Genomic DNA, 17272 nt, shown 5'->3' with positions numbered 1-17272 from the left:
AATTAGTTATGGAGCCTGTGCCTAGACACAGACTATTCACCTACAGCGCACTATTTTAATGCACTAGTATGGCTGAAAAGTCCTATGCTATCCTCCAAATATAGCTCATTCATTCACTTCAGGCATCAACAGATTCCATTGACCTTGGTTAAATCATTTTAATTGATTTATTCATGTGTACACAAAACAAACCTACTCAATTATTCTATGCAAACACAGCCAGCTTCCAGATCATTGCATTTCTACATATTTATTCACCAATTTGGATAATTCCTTGATGTACTGTAGAGCTACAGCCTACAGTAGTGCTAGAGGGTTATATAAATCTACCTTGAGGGTTATATAAATCTATCTTGGTGAACTCACGAACTGTTTAAAAGGGGAAAAAAATGAAAAAATAAAAAAGGCATAGAAATTTGAGAAGGGCTTAGAAGAACATTGTGAGAACAAGGTAAGGATCTTCTCCCACAAGTGAGTGGCACTTAAGGTGAGTGACACCATTTTTCCCAATTCGGTCACATGGTGACCTTTTCTCTGTATTTTAATATCACCTCTTGCACTGAGGTTATCTTTCTACTTATTCATGAAACTAAGTCTGTTAGGCTTGCTTCCCTGCTTGCTTATACTAGGGCAAACCAAGGCAATTGTTGAAATAAGTCAAGTTATTCTAGTGCACAACTGAAGGAGGAATGGAGGGCCTAAACTTTTTATCACATATAAGCCTTCATCACATACAAGACCTTGCCAGGTCCTTTTCCCTTGAAAAAAAGGTGCAATGGCCTTCAAATAAAGCAGCTAAAGACCATAAGCTCAGGGCGATGGCTGGGCACTTGGGCTTCTGTGCTTGGTTGAGTGAATTTGTCAGAGTGCAACCCTTGGGAACTTTATGCTGGCTGCCTTTCTTTAGGATTTATTCTGCTTTGTCACCTACAGTGCAAGTTTTGATACAGTATTTAAATGGGGGTGGATGGTTTAGAAAGTTGACACATGATGGAGGCACCTGTATGCTCTAAGATAGTTGCTCTGAAAGCTGCTAGTAACTGCTTTTAGCTGAAGGTATGCCTGAGAACAGACCTAACTCTATCTAACTGGGTATTATGCATCTCTCTAGCACTGGTGCTGTTACATTACATGAACTTACCGGATACTACTCCAATTGGTCATTTGTCTGAACCAACATGGCTGTTCTTTTCTAGGATATTGGTGTTTATCTGATAAATTGCAATACTGATGATGCCCCAAGGACTATGAAAGCAACTTAAGAAAATGGAGGGCTTGGATGTGGAAGAAAAACCTCACCATGGTTTGGGTTGAGCTACCCTTAATTTGAAAAGTGTGGTGTGATTCATTCCAGTTCTGGGGGTTTCCAACCAAAGTCAAGATGGCAATGGGTACACAAGCAGGAACTTGTCTGTAACCCTAAATCCTGTGAGTATTGGAAAATATTAGATTGTTCAGCCCAGAAAAAATACATGATATTTCTTTAATCCTGGGCTAGCAGAGAGTATGAGCTACTTGGTAGAGAGGGCATATAGGATGCTAATGCTAAGTCTTGGTTATGGAGAAATTGTGATTTAGGTAACACTTTGCCCCCTCCTGGATTTAGGTAATTAGCTCCTAGTAAGACATCTCTGGTTTATTTCCCTTAAATCCAACAGCTATTTAACTTCTGTGTGTGGGAAGCATAACTACTTTGTGCAGTTTTGCAAGGCTAATTTTCATTTGCAACAAAATAAGAACTGGGCTGAACTCTTAAATATTTAATTACTTCTAGCTCTTTCCACTCTGACTGTGTTTACAAATGCATGAATGCATCTTTTTAAAATTGTCTTGCGGGCTATCTTTGGATGTCTTGTGGACCACAGGCTGAGGAATATTCATCTAAATACCTGTGGAGCATGCCAGGGTGACTTCAGAGAGTTTCACTCAGTTTTTTCAGTAATATTGCTAGGCTTCTGTTTCTACTGGAATGACAAAAAAGCAACAGAACACAACTCTCTGCTGGTGAACTTCTTTTCTTGCCTTCTACTTGCCTACTACTTAGTAACACATGCTTGCAGTTATGGAAATATAGAGACTAAGTGAACAACAGAATGTTTAACCAAATATTTAATTTAACCTTTTCCTTGCTCATGGTAGGACAGAAACAGCAGAGTCAGAGTCCAAACTTTCTAAATGAGTGCAAGGCAAATGACTATCAGTTAAGCTTCAGGGAGTACAGACCTTCTGGAATGACAACACGGAGCTTTGCAGTGTTTGCAGATGTGCCCAAACTAGCTGGTTCTACAGACTAGCTGGTTCAAACCCGACTGGGACATAGGTCTTGTAGCACAGTGCTGACTATTGTCATGTGAGGGTTGCTGGTACCCAGCTGGTTAACCTAATGTTTGCTTGCTCAGGTCTGCCTGAGCTGCAGTCACACCACTGCACTGTGGAGGATCTCAAATCCCTGTTGCCTTCCCATGGGTATCTTGCCTTCCCCTTTGGTAACAGTAGCTTCTCCCTAGCAGAAACCTGGAGAAACTAAGCAAAGGGGCAAAGCCCTGCTGCCCAGGGAAAGGCTTCTGCTTGCCCAAGGTGCACTTCTGCTCTGAAAGTGTGGTGAAACAGAGAGAGAAGCAAAGGCATTGTGGTTGTGAGATGCAATTCCTTCCCTTAAGGGCAAATCTACTTTTGCTTTTATGCCCCAAGTAACGGACAACATGTGCAACTACTGCACTTCCCTCTGCTGTACAAGTCAGAACAACTCCATTTCTCTACAGCAAGGCTATGCTCATTTGTATTTTCTCTTCTTTCTAGCTTATGCTGCTTACAAAGTATACTCAGAAGCAGTCTGCTCTCCTCAACAGTCTGTAGTATCTGTATTTAGGGTTAAGGGGAGAAAGTGCAGTTGTTCATTACGTTAAATGTCACAATAAAAATGTTTTATTATTAAAAAAAAAAGAAGCGGAAATTAAGATTTGTGGACCCTCATTCAATGGATGCCAGTTGGATCACAGTACTTACAGTTTTTCATGTCTGGCAGTGTTTGTTTGTGTCTAGGAATAAGAGAGCAGCTGTAATATGGAATATAATGGCTTAGAGCTGGGTGAATTGGCAGAGTTCAAGTTTGTGCAGCTCTCCTGGCAACTTGGCAATTCTAGAAACACTTAATTCACCCAAACCAATTTTTATTTAATGGAAAACTTAGCTAACGGTGTTGAAAGAAATAGGATTTTCAGTCTGATCTTAGTGTCACTAAAGCAGAGCACACTATAAAGGAAAGAAACATAATTTCACAAATGAGATGGAACTGTGCAGGGTAAAAAAAAATTGTTTGGTCTCCAGAGACTTCATATGAATTGAGGAAAGGGGTGAAGAAATTAGTAACTCTGGAGAATGGTCTGTGCACGGTAATATCAGCAGACATGTTGACTTTTCTTAAATTAAATAGCTTTCTACAATTAATCTACTCTGATTCACTGGCATAGCCCTTCAAGCAAACTTTTCTTTTCACCAAAGCAGTAGTTCTTCTCAAATATCTTGTTGCTTGCACTATTACATAAAACCATGGCAAAACTATTTGTTCTAAGTACAGTGGCTTTATTTTTTTCATCAACTGGATTTGAAAAAGTGCATGTGGACTAGTGCTAATTAAGATTGTGTGGGTATCTTACCCTGGTGTGATAGGGACTACAAGTTTCTATAACACCCTGATTTGTTCATAATTAATCATGACAAGGATCCTGTTAAGCTGAAAGTGATTAGTTCCAGCCTAATTAAAGGTCACTGCTGGCTACAGTTTTGGGCTTCATCAGATACATCATGTTATCTTATTTTTTTGGCACAGACAGAAAATAATTAAAGATGATGCAGAAGCATGAAGCATCTACATTTTCTGCAAATCAGTAACATAAAGAAGTGTAAAAATATTACTTATACCAAAGTTCTGAAATTATTTCAGGGAACTAACTAGTGTCAAAACAATTTCTCTGAGAGGAAAAGAGATGAGAACTATTTTTGGAGATGTAGTGAAGTTAACTAAGAATAGTATCATCCTACCATGGTGCAGAAGAGATAATTACGCTACATAAATGAAGTCTCTCTCCTGGTAGTAATGCCAGACATTGTGCGCTCTCAACGTTATTGCAGCCTTGTCAGCCACCCAAGCAGCACGTTTTGGCAGACCATGTAGGCATTTTCTGACTAATATGAGGTTAGGAAGCATAGCGTGTTTGGAAGATAATGGAAAAAGCAAGTTAATGTGGAAGCCTGTCTTGCCTCCATCTTCTGGTTTGCCAGCCTAGCTTCCTGGAGCTGCCATGATCTCTCCTGCAATTCTGCAGTCCCCCCCCCCAAGGCCTGAGTCTGTGTAGTGGGGTTAGAGGATCTTCAGTATTATTTTAGTAAATGACAGATATCACTAGAGGTGGCACCTTGTAGAGATCTGCAACAGCCTCTGTGCTCTCGCAGTCATCCTCCTCCTCCAGTTCCCACTGTGCTTGCCGATGCTTCTCTAACAGCTCATGGTAAGCCTAAAAGAAACACAGTAAGTATATTTAAATAGCTGAAAAGGTTTTGATACCTTCTTGTGATCCTCTCCTTCCCTTCCCTTCCCTTCCCTTCCCTGATCCCCTTCCCATGTACCATCACAATAGTAAATGTTTATCTGGAACCATGACTCAGGGGAAATGAAACTTGCCTACCCACCTTAATAACCAGTCTTGAGTATGAAACTCCATAGCCTCAGCAATTTGGGGTTAAACAATATGTACCTAATACTGGAAAACATATGAAATGATCAGATTTGCAACCTGCCTTCCTGTGTATGAATATCACTTCATCACAGCCAGTACTATGAGGTGCAGAACAGCCATCAGACACCTTAGTTACAGCTGTATCACACTGTACAGGGCTTCTGCACTGGGGCTGGTCACCATGTCCCATGGTACTGTGAGATGGCACTCAGCCTAAAAGGCTGATCTATGACTTGGTCCTGATTTGGTCCTTGGTCACAGATTTAAGAGGGATGCAATTTTTTTTTCTTCAAGCCAGGACTGCTATGTGTTGGCAGGCTCATGTGCTGCAATGGAAGACTGAATTTCACAGACAAAGAACACCTCATTCTATAGACTAATGAGTGGTCTTATACATAAGTGTTCCATATTTTGATTTGAACTGCCATGTGCCTTCTTACATTCTGGTGGTAAATATAGCTTTCTTCGTTAGGTATGTCAATAGGGCTCTTCTAAAGAGCACAAAAGTGCTCATAAACTCTTCATGTACAGGTCATTCTTGTAGAGGTGGACTTTAAAATTCACACTTATGAAATCGTACTGGGGGTAGGGCTGAGCAAGACTGGGTTACTGTAACTGGCACTTTTTGGCTTGTGTGTTTCACTTGATCATTCCTGTATTCTCTGCCAGTAAAAACATGAAATGAAAATGCTGCTTTTCCAGTGTAAACAGAGATGAAGGAAACAGAACGATACAGGGACTCTACCCTTTAATATCTAGGTCATTCTGTCATATAAAAAAATCAGAGCTGCAGCAACGAAATCATTACCATCCAACTTGTGTTCCAAAGAAACTGATGTGAAGAAGGTTCACTGCAAAATCCACCTTCTTAATTGGCAACCACTTAAAATTCAGCAGAAAGGTCAGTTACTAATGAGGCTGCTACCATGGTGGTGCAAGCCCTTTGATGAGGTGGAGCGGGGAAGGCAGAGAAGAAAAGTGCATTTGATGGGTACAACTCTGGGCTCATGGTGAATATCCAGGACCAAGCCCTTCACTGCTGGGCTAGCTGTGAAACCATGAAACAGGTTTAAAATAGCTCCTCAGTGCTGAGGGGATTGTTCACACAAAAAAATTACTGGACTATGTAAGTCAAATCATGGGAGCTGCAGAGATATATATATATATTTTTTTCTTATTCTTCAAAGAGTCTCTGGACTCAAGACCCTATCTGTTCTGAGACAAAAGGCTCTCTCCACTGTGGCAGCATAAAGGCTTACATTTCTGGCTTGCTTTATTATTTGCACACAGGCATTTAATAACATTAAGACTTAGTTGTGTCCTGTACTGCAGCATGAAGTGCAAGTTGCCCATTCCTGCTCAGCCTGTCATAAGCAGATCATTGGTCTACAGGTTAACTAAATGTATTTGCTAGCTTTCTAAGGTGTACAGAATAGAGCATCTCTTGCACAAAGCTGTGTGGCTCTAACTTTGTAAGGGACAGGTCTTAATACAAAATTTCTAAGCTTGGTTTAATGAATTTGGGATGTGTCCAAGAGTTTTGAATGATGTGTATAAGGAAAATACATTCACAAGTGCTCAATGCCTACAAAAATGTGTGCTAGAATTATTTGTCTCAAGTTATGAAAAGCCAGAGAAGTAAAATGTGCTCTATTGTTTTAAAATGCCTGAAACCTTTTGTTTGGAAATGAGGTGTTGCCAGATAGGTGTTGCATACAAGAACAGTAACCTAATCATCCAATTCATACAATATAATTAAAGAACTTGGCCCTGCAGTACAAAATTGCAGTGTTGAGATCAATACATTTTGTCAGTCTGCTGCAGCTGGAATCTGGGTCTTCTCATACAGTAATTTATCGAAGTTATTAGATTTCATCAAAAGTTTAATGCTGCTGGATGTAACCACTTTAACCTTAAATTATTTCTTTTCATGAAAATTGAGGATTGATTTTTTTTTAATTTCTTAATAACTTGGGTCTGTAGTTCTCAGCAGTTATAGGAGTTTTGCAGCATTTACAGCTAAGAACTCCGATTTCGTATATACATTCTGAACAATAATAAAGCTCTATAGAAAATACGGCCAACAATACACTGGCCATTGTATACCATATTAAACTATCTATTGCAGACCTTCTCTAAGGTATCCTGCCAGTGATCATAATGACTTTACCCTCTGCTTATGTGAAATTTGATAGCCTTTTGAGCCACAGTAACCTCACTCATAGAAAAGCAATTAGATGAGTGCAGTCTGTTTTCTTCTGTAGTGCTGGCCAGATACTTTCCTCCCGAGATTTCCTATATTGAACCAAACACATAGTATCTAAGTAAAAGATGGTTTCTACAAAACATGCAATCTAGCATTAACATCCTTTGGCATTTTGTTCCAATGTGACAAGAACAACACTGGAGGAAAAGTCTCTAGGCAAGCCTAGGCAATAGGGAGTCTGACTCTATCCTACCTGTGCTACTGTACATGATTCTCACGACGACCCAAAAATCCCCATTTTATGGAATTGGGAGAAATCTGCAATATATTTGGCCTTAAAAACTAATGGAACAGTGAAAACAAGCATTTACGTGCTCACCTTAAGAAAATTATGAACATCTTTAATATGAAAAGTTTTACTGAGGAGACTCCCTTGTTCAGCTTTCTGTCTGTGTTTGAACTCTTCTCTCTTCTTTGCACGGCACTCCAGTCGTTTCAAGATCAGGTCTTTACTTTGCTGGATACATTCTGGAACATAAACCACCGATGATTAGGTACCACAACTCCACAGGGAGAAAGCAGCATCTGCTGCCGTCACACAACATAAGCTCACAGAAATCTGTTAGTGAATGAAATAGGCAAGTAATTACCATGCAGAATTTCAAATTTGATTCTTACCCTGATGGTATTTTTAGATACAAACTTTTGGGTCGTTACATGGCACTTAAATTTATCAGGTTTTTGGATTACTACCATCCTGCACCCTCCCTTTTGCTGCTGCTGCTGCTTATGCGAAGGCACTGAGTTAGTTCAAGAAACAGATTCCCACCTGCAGCATCCCAAACTTCCCCATCCTGCTTCGGGAAGGTCCAGAAGTGGCTCATTGCCTAATTGCAGATATGCAAATGCTGCTGCAAGGACAGGGGCAGTAACATATGGTGGGGAGAAAAGGTCTAGAGCAGTGTAAGTTCAGATTAGCTTGAACTGGAATGCAGCCCTACCAGGCTTCCAAAGTGACTCATCCAGGAACCTGCAGCAAAAGTTCCCAAGGTCCCTCTGATTTTGCGCTAGTACTGTGAAATATTTGGGACGGAGTTCTTCGCCCCTTTATCCCCCCTACAGCTCCAAGTGATTTATAAATTCATGAGTCTATCTGGCCCCTGTGCTGCAGAGTGGAATTGGTGCTTTTGTTGTTCTGCTCCTATTTCATGTCTCATTGCCTGTCCACCTAGGAACAACTTTATTCATTTCCCCCACTCGCCCTGCCCCAGACCAGTACTTCAGTCCTAACATGGGCAGCTAAAGGGGAATGCAAAATAATAGTCATCTGTGGCTGCTGTTCTGCCACCAAGCTGCTTTAACTATGAGAAATTATTTGTGGAGAAATAAAAGAGCACAGTACTGTAGCACTGAGCATGCTACTTATCCTCCATGCTAATTTATTGAGCTTATCCACAGGGTGATTATGCACTGACAAAACACTTGAAAGTGCACTGAAAATACAGGAAAGCCTGTAATAAAAATGTCATCTGAACAAATGTAGCAACTGTTATTTTTAAACACTACCTGATTCTTTACTACTTCCCTGTTTGTTTCCTAGGAGCACAGTCTTGCTGGCTTTGTGTTCTGCTTGTGAATTATAGGTACAGTTAACATGTATTTAGGAGCTCGTAAGCAAGGTCCACATAGACTCTCATGTGAAGATACTGCACTCCAGATTGTTTTTTTTTTTTAAGCATATTTCATTTTTATCTAAAACCAGGAAGTTGATAATGCCCTTCTGCACAGGCTGTACTAACTATAATATATATATATAACTATAAACACTTATTTTGCATAAAATCAAGGCCTTGACAGAGGTATTTTTGCTTTGGAACAAGAGAAACTTGACAAAAAACAGAATAAAACACCCACAGATGTACGTTTATGCTTAAGGAATGTTAGTGGCTGAACCTATACAAAGACTATGAACTAGGCATGGCAGTTTTAGGAGCAAACATCCATGAAATAATCTGCATCATGATATACATAAACTCATGAGTATCAGCAAACTGTTCATGTGGTTGATTGATGTTTTTCAAGTGGAGCAAGTCGGCAGCATGGGAATTCCGATCACCTTCTATGATGAAATGACTGGCTTGGTAGATGAGGGTAGAGCAGTGGATATTGTCTACCTTGACTTCAGCAAGGTTTTGGACACAGTCTCCCATCAGATCCTCATAGAGAAGATGAAGTAGATGCTGGATGAGCAGACAGCGAGATGGATTGAAAACCTGCACAAAGTCCACCTGGAAGCCAGTAATGAGTGGTGTACTCCAGGGGTCAATACTGGGTCCAGTCCTGCTCGGTATCTTCATTAATGACCTGGATGATGGGGGCAAAGTGCACCCTCAGCAAGTTTGCAGAGGTCACAAAAAATGGGAGGAGTGGCCAATACACCAGAGGGCCATGCTGCCACCCGTAGGGCGCTTGACAAGCTGGAGAAATGGGCTGACATGAAGTTCATGAATCTCATGAAGTTCATGAATCTCACGAAGTTCAACAAGGGGAAGTGCAAAGTCCTGCACCTGGGGAGGAATAACCCCAGGCACTAGGACATGCTGAGGGCCACCCAGCTGGAAAGCAGCTTTGCAGGAAAGGATCTGGGGATTCTGGTGGACACCAGGTTGAACGTGAGGCAGCAACGTGCCCTTGCAGCAAAGAAGGGTAATGGTGTCCTGGGCTGCATTAGACAAAGCATTGCACACAGGTAGAGGGTGGTGATCCTTCCCCTCTACTCAGCACTGGTGAGGCCACTCCTGGAGTGCTATGTCTGGTTCTGGACTCCCTAGTACAAGAGAGACATGGACAGACTGGGGAGAGTCCAATGAAAGGCCATGAAAATGGAACTGGAATTATGGACTGGAGCATCTCTCCTATGAGGACAGGCTGAGAGAACTGGGGCTGTTTAGCCTAGATAAGAGAAGGCTCATGGGGATCTTTTCACTGTATATAAATACCGGGAGGGAGGGTGCAAAGAAGGCAGAGCCAGGCTCTTTTCTATGGTGCCCAGTGACAGGACCAGAGGCAACAAACTGAAACATGGGAGGTTCCCTCTGTACATCAGGAAACACTTTTTTAGTGTGAGAGTGACCAAGCACTGGCACAGGTTGCCCAGGTAAGTTGTGGAGTCTCCATCCTTGGAGATATTCAAAAGCCACCTGGATATGGTCCTGGGCAACCAGCTGTAGCTGACCCTGTTGGAGCAGGGGGGTTGGACCATATGACCTCCAGAGCTCCCTTCCAACCTCCACCATTCTGCGATTCTCTGAATTGCGGACCGTGAGATATGGCACAATTTATCAACATGAAGCCTGAATGTGAATGAGCAGCACTGCAGCAAGAATATGCTGCAACAAGACTACATTCACTCTGACTATTCAGTTCACTGAACTCTAACCCTGATGCTGTTTTGCTAGAACAATTTTCTTTAAATATGCCCACAAGTAGCAGAAATGTTTCTGGGAAATGTGTGAGAATAAAATACTTCTCACTCTTTTCGTTTTGGCTGAACATGTACTATAATTTTCCATGAGTGCTGATGGGAAGCACAAAGCCCTTGATAACAACACTTATCAGAGAAGTTGGGGGTGTGTTTCTTAACATGTTGGGCATTAGGTAACATGCAAAGTGACACAGGGAGAACCTTAAATCAGTGGGTCAGTCAGCTTAGACCTTGTTATAATGGTGTACTTTACAGATAGGCAATGTGAAGGGCTGTAAGAGGAAAAGACTTTGTTTTTAAAGTATTTTAGTCTGACACAATAAAAGAGAGGTTTATCTGAAGATCATAAGCCTTAAAATTATCTTCTCACAAGAGTGATAGCATAACTATGTTTTGTGTATCTTCTGGCTCCACATGTTAGCAGGAGATTGTAAGACAGTACTCTGCACATACACAGCTATTACTGTGCCTAACATTAGCCAGTATCACTGACAATGTCAAGTACGTGAAGAGTAAACGGAGAAATCTCACAAGTACTTGTAACAAAAGTGACTCTTCTTCAATCTTCAAATTAATGAAGTAAGGTATAGATTATGTGAACTGTAGAGTAAGTTCATAGTAATGCCTGAAACAAGACCTAGAAGGCTTGAAGCCAAAGTTTCTATTCTAAGCATCCACCCTTCACAGTAATAGCGTTCTTGGCCAATTCATCAATACGTTTTTAAAACAGAGGGGTATAAGGCTGAAGCCATAATTTTTTTACTGCTTAATACAATAATGAGAACTCACATTCGTATTTGTTAAGTCATGAGCGCTGGTCTAAGTACTCACCACTACTGAAATGTGCCAGCTGTTCCCAGAAGGCCTTGTGCAGATCTGTTAGAAGTTCTTCCTTTTGTCGGACTGAGAGGTTATTCTTTACAGTTAAATGGTCCAGAATATTTGATACAATATTTAATCTACACTTGCACTCTTCTGGTATATAGGACTTCAGCGAATCGATCATTTTCACCATAAGCTCCCAGTTGAATAACCTTTCCTGAATGTCCTAAAACAAACATTAAAAAGTCCTGTTTAGAAACCAAGAATGGGTCTTTGGTTGTGCTTGTCCCTTCATTGAATTCCCACTCATTCCCAAACTACACAGAAAACCAAGGAGGCTTCTCAAGACCATGTGAATAGCAATCTTCATGTACTTAAATACTTCTGAAAACCTTGACTGGTGTAGGATAGCAGTGGGTTTATCACATGTTCAGTTGCAAGAGCTAATCTAAAACTATTGGTGTTTTTCATTACTTGTAGCTGTCAAGAAGACATTAAGGCAGAAAAAGACAACAATAAGCTTGCTGAACAAACCTAAATACTCAAGGGGGAAAGATGGATAGAAGGGCAACGTGGAAGTCCTGGGCCACTTTTCAAGGTACTATACAGCACACCAGTATGGGCCTTCATTTTGAAATGAGGACACATATCTGATTTTGATACTGCTGGGATTCCTTCAAGTATGCGGTCACCTGGAGTTCAGTAAATATACTAAAAATTAGTATAATTGTCTATGGCCTAGCAGCTTTCATTGCACTATTACAGAAGAAGCCCAGGAGTACAATAGAGCGCAAGATTTCCTGTGTGAAACTGCAACTGCTTTAGACGATGCTGCAACGTTGGAAAGAATGTGACAACTACTGTAGTTAACGGAGACACACAGACAATGACCTTTGCAATGAGATGCAAGTATCACAGTAGTGATTTCAGGTAGGAATATTTCCTGTATCTGTATCCAAACACCTCATTTGAAGTCTGTCCATCTGAAGGAACTTACTGTGCAGTAGCCTGGTATGAGTCAAGTGTGATCAGCTGCAAAGACAATTTTCATATCTGGCCAGCTCAGTTTACTTAGCTGCTCCAGTGCAAAACTAACAAACTAATAATTACTGTGTCTGTTTATTAGTAAGCCAAATAAAGCTAGTTATCCATTTATTCTCCAAATTACTAATAAATGATTCTGATACTGTTAGTCTATAAATTCCAAGTACTTCTTTCAGTATGTACTGCGCAAAGCAAATAAAGGATCTGTTAGATTTAACACAACATAAAGCACAGTGCTGATGCATTTATAAACACGTTTTTCCCTCTTAACACCGTATCACTAAAAGATGTTAAGGGTTTTCTCTTCCAGTTAGTCACTGGACACACAGAATCACCCTCAAATTTAAATTAGGATTTATCAGTCAAAGTGGAATAAATACTTTGAAAGAAAAAGAAATGTCCTAATGCCCAGGGTAGTAATTCTCCTTCATCATTAGATCTAGTGCTCTTGCTCCTAGCTCAACTAGCTGCATTAATATCACTTTTTCCTAAAATGACTGCCTAAACAGTATTTTGAGAATTAGAACTCAAGTGCAGAGAGTTCACCCTCCTGTAAGTCTTCATAAACTGCAATGGAAATTGAGTTCTTTACAACAAACCTCAAAGAGACAACTGGAGTAAGCAGTCTACGTCATTCCTGAGGCAGGACAGACAGACTCTGTACACTTGCATCATTCTTTGTGTACAGATTGACTAAATCTCTCTCAACTTTTCTTTCTTTTTGTACTTTACCATTGCCTGCAAATCCTGAGATTCACTTAATAAGCTTTCTACTGCAATCATCTTCTCAGTCAGATCCATCATTATCTTTGTTGCTTTGGCACTTGAGCATTTTGATTGGTCCAAAAACGCCTGCTGGGCTTTGTCAGTCTGCTTCCAGAAAGCTTCCATCTGCAGAATATGAATCAAAAAACAATCCATGTTCCCTCATTAATCATCTAGTATTTCATTACAGCAAGAGGCATATGAGTCTACTGAGATACAAGTCACTGAGACTACAGACAGCTTTCAATATTAGTTATAGTGAACATTTTGAAAAGCTAAAGAGCCTATTTACTATACAAAGCTAAAGAGCCTATTTGCTATACAATACACGTGTTGGTGGCACATAACCAGTAGGTCAATCCTGACCTTTTTAAATGTAATCATTCTGTATCACTTGCTAAGAGTTTGTTGTTAGTTCTTCACATATTACATCTATAAAAGCCTATTATGTTGTTAGTATTAATGGGAAAGCTAAAAAAGATAACAAACTGCAGCCATTTTTTCTGGGAAGTTTATTTAGCTGTATGAGTAGGCATTCCAGTCAAACAAGATTTTTCCTAAAAAAGGAAAACTGAAAATTGTCACTGGTTTTCACCATCAAAGCCTTTCATAGCCACGTGCTACATAAACACTTCATTAACTGTGCTGGAATTAAGTACTTTATGCAGTATCAGCACAGCATACGTGCCCATTCTGACACATTACTGTATGGGTAATCTCTACTTTTAGGTGTCAGTCCCACAAACACTTACGACTCTGCACAACTGTGAATATTATGTGGTCTTCAATGGGATTACTAGTACACATAAAGATAAGAAAATGTATCCATCGCCAAGATTTGTATTAAGTATCTGTGAGTTTTGCAAAAAGCTGTGACTATGGCATCTGTAAGTATGGCAAAACAACCCCTTTATATTACTGAGGGAAGAGTGGATTAGTTCAAGGTCTTGATCTACACAAATCTGCATACAGGGAAATAATTTCAATATGGATGAAAAGCATCTGCTGGCATAAGAGTGACAGACCCACTGAAGGATGGCTGCCGCTGGTGAATAACTGCCTCATGTTGCTCAGCAAGGCTGCCAGGGAGTTCTTATGTGACTTACTCTGGAGAACTCCAAACAATCAATTTTTCAAAGAGCAAGTTAAATTGCAAAAGAAACTTGACACAGATGTACCATCATTACCAGGACTTCCAGTATAAAGTGAAAGGCACAGAGAATCACAAGCAAGCTGAGAAAATTCCTAGTGAAGCACTTCACCATCAGACATGAAAAAATGTTAACTCCTCTATGAAAAAGGCCCAAGGCTGAGATGATGGGCTGTTTAGTTCAGGGCTGAAATGCCACGGTCAATCAGCGCAGGCAGCTCACAGAGCCATCAGTCTGACTAGTCAGTCTCTCATTTTCATCAGCAGTCAATTTGCTCAAACCTCAAAAACAGGACTGGGAAGAAGAATATCTTCCAGATTACTCAGTTTACTGGAAAATAATATGCAGAATATTCTTAACCTCCAGTTTTCTAGCCTGCAAGCTATTTGGATGCAGTGACACTACTGTAGAGAAAAAACCCCCCAAACGTGACTTTGAGAATCAAATGCCTGCTATCAAACTGTATTTTTTACATAAAAAAACGTGTACATGTATTATAATGTGCAGATCTGCTAAGGCAAAACGTTTTGCTAAGGTAAATGTGCAAAGTATGCTAAAAGGTAATTATTTTCTTCATAATTATTTCAGCTTAAAAATGTTTTATAGTCTCTTATTACTCTCTTACTCAGTTATGGAGGATTGAAGAAAACAAGGTGCTACGATAATATTCCTAAAAGTCAGACTATACCTAGGCTTGAAATAAATCTCACTATCTGACAAGCAATAGACATTTCTCAGCTCTAAACCCAGCATGACAAAACAGTGTTTGTATAAAAAACACATTGGCTCCCAAAGGGAGCTGGAAATACTTTGCTGGAGCAATGTAAAAATGTTTTCAGGACTCACACACAGCTACAGTACTAACTGTGGACTAGTCAACACAACAGTTTAAAAAAAAATAAAAAAAGCATTCCCATCAAAAGAATAACATTAAAATAAAATTTTAAGAGAGAAAAATTAGGAAGTTACATTATCTATTATGTGCTCAGAATATTCTCTTTCTTTCCTTTCTAAGTCTTCTAGGGTCTGGTACTCTGAATTATGTGCTCCTGACATCTCAGTATTCTGGAGTCTAGAGTCAAGTTGTTTCTGTAATTCTTCAAAATCCTGGAAGAAAAAAGCAAGTGATTTGTTAAACAGAAAACCAGACATAATTTCTGAATTTTGGAGTGAATTTGTATGTCAGTTGTGGCTCATGGCACAGGAAGCTGAACAAGAGTATTCAGAAAGTTCTGCCTCTGGGTAATGCACCTCCTGCAGCAAGCAAAGAAAACTCAAGGTATATATATGGCAGCTCTTAACTACACTCAAAATAAATACATACAGTTCCACTACTAGGTGAGTACGATCAAGACCTGTCCATCTCCACTGAATTCAGTTTTTAGTAAACACTGCTCAATGGGCTTTCATACTAATAATCCTTTGAATCTATCCACAAATATTTTTATTCTAATGCATGTGCCCCATCTTAAATAGCAGCTATATATATATATGCTGTATATATGCATATATCTATGCTGTGTTTGAAAGCACAGAGAAGTATCCAGATATGATAATCAGATAGTGTTCCCCTGGAGAGTGCTAGCATGTACGGATGAACACACGTGTAATGCTCATAAGGGACAAATTACAGGCTATACGATTATATGGGTTTTTAAAGTTTTTCTATCCTTGAAACCAGGATAATTTTTTCTTGAAAGCTAATGATACTGACAAATACTAGGCTTCTGCCCTTAGTAGCTTGGTATTGAAATGGATGATGCTTCAGTTGCTGAAACATGTCTTATGTAACAAGCATTTACTTTTAATATCACACAATTTTGTGTGTCAATGCATTAACTTGATACCCTATGCCTTAAAGAAATGTAACCAGATTTTGACAAGCTTCACAAACAATTTTATCAAAATCCCATGAATTTTTCTTACGGTGCAGAATTAAAAGACGAAAATGCTGTCTGTGATAAATCATATAATCCTCAGTCTTGCCAATGCAGTATTACATACAGTAGTTTCCAGTGCTAATGCTTTTGCTTATTACCAGTGTCTCTTTTATGTGGTATCCATAATCAGCCTCATCCCTTATATGATATCCCAGCCCTAAGGCTGTCATGTTTCCAAGACCTTTCTCTCCAGAATACAGGACATAGGAATCCCATATTGACACTTAAACAACTGGCCTACTCCAGCAATTACTGCATCTAATAAACAAGATTTAGTCTTTGTCTTGAAGCAGCTCAGTTAGGTGCATGAAGACACCGATGCCATCAAGCCTCATTGAGGGTTAGGCTATATTGGGAAACATGCCTAATCTATGTTACCTCTGTGTTTATAATTTGAAGTCATTACCAGAAGTCGGTCAGAAAAAGGGATTTGTAAACCAAATCTCACTTTTCATTTAGTAAATACAATCACTTAATACTAAACCTGAGGATTTAAGGCAGATCAATGGTTTTAAGGCAAAACCCATTCTGAAATAAATTACTAGGTACAACTACAGAGATTCCTGATATTCATTCACAGATTGTGAGATTGAATGAAGAAAATAAATCCCAACAGCTAGAGCTGGCAAGCTAATAGACTTTAATGCCTAAATGTGAAATTCCATCTGTATGTAAGAAAAAAAAAATCATTACTGTAGGAAGAATTAAATATTGGATTAGGCTGCCCAGAGAAATGGGGGAGTCTCCTTCAGTGCAGATATGCAACACTTGGCTTGGCAGGGCACTGGATAGCCTGATGTTATTTCCTGCTTCCTACAGAAGGTTGGACCAGATGATCTCCAGAGGTGGCTCTCAACCCAGACTTTTCTATGACTCTAATCTGGAAAATGGAAAGTGGAACCAGTAGCTCTCCTACTGTGTTCAGTTTTGTAAAGCTTTTTTTCCTTCTAATAACCTTAAAAATAGTATTGTGACTCCACCTGAAATGCATGTTGACTGTCAATATATGTCATCTTCTTCAGAAGTGGAAAATGGATTTTGATACAAGTATATGGAAGAAAAAGGATAAAGAGGAAAATAAGTATACTTTCACTTGATTAAAAAAGCCTCGAGTTTCCTTCTGG

The 17272-nt window shown here is 39.7% G+C and overlaps 1 protein-coding gene across 1 annotated transcript in view; it reads right to left on the bottom strand.

Annotated features, from left to right (window-relative positions):
- The window catches only part of EVC (EvC ciliary complex subunit 1), a 57289-nt gene that overhangs the window by 29409 nt on the left and 10608 nt on the right, over positions 1–17272 (bottom strand). The window contains exons 7-11 of the mRNA XM_075709589.1: positions 15178–15315; positions 13025–13183; positions 11258–11474; positions 7322–7470; positions 4416–4514 (exon numbers count right to left, since the gene is read on the bottom strand). Of these exons, the coding sequence (XP_075565704.1) occupies positions 4416–4514; positions 7322–7470; positions 11258–11474; positions 13025–13183; positions 15178–15315 (762 nt within the window). The remainder of the gene's footprint in view (positions 1–4415; positions 4515–7321; positions 7471–11257; positions 11475–13024; positions 13184–15177; positions 15316–17272) is intronic.

The sequence above is a fragment of the Pelecanus crispus genome, chromosome 4, assembly GCF_030463565.1.
Source record: "Pelecanus crispus isolate bPelCri1 chromosome 4, bPelCri1.pri, whole genome shotgun sequence".
Lineage (NCBI taxonomy): Eukaryota > Metazoa > Chordata > Aves > Pelecaniformes > Pelecanidae > Pelecanus > Pelecanus crispus.
The sequence above is the reverse complement of the archived record's forward strand: the minus strand, read 5'-3'. Positions and strand labels throughout refer to the sequence as shown.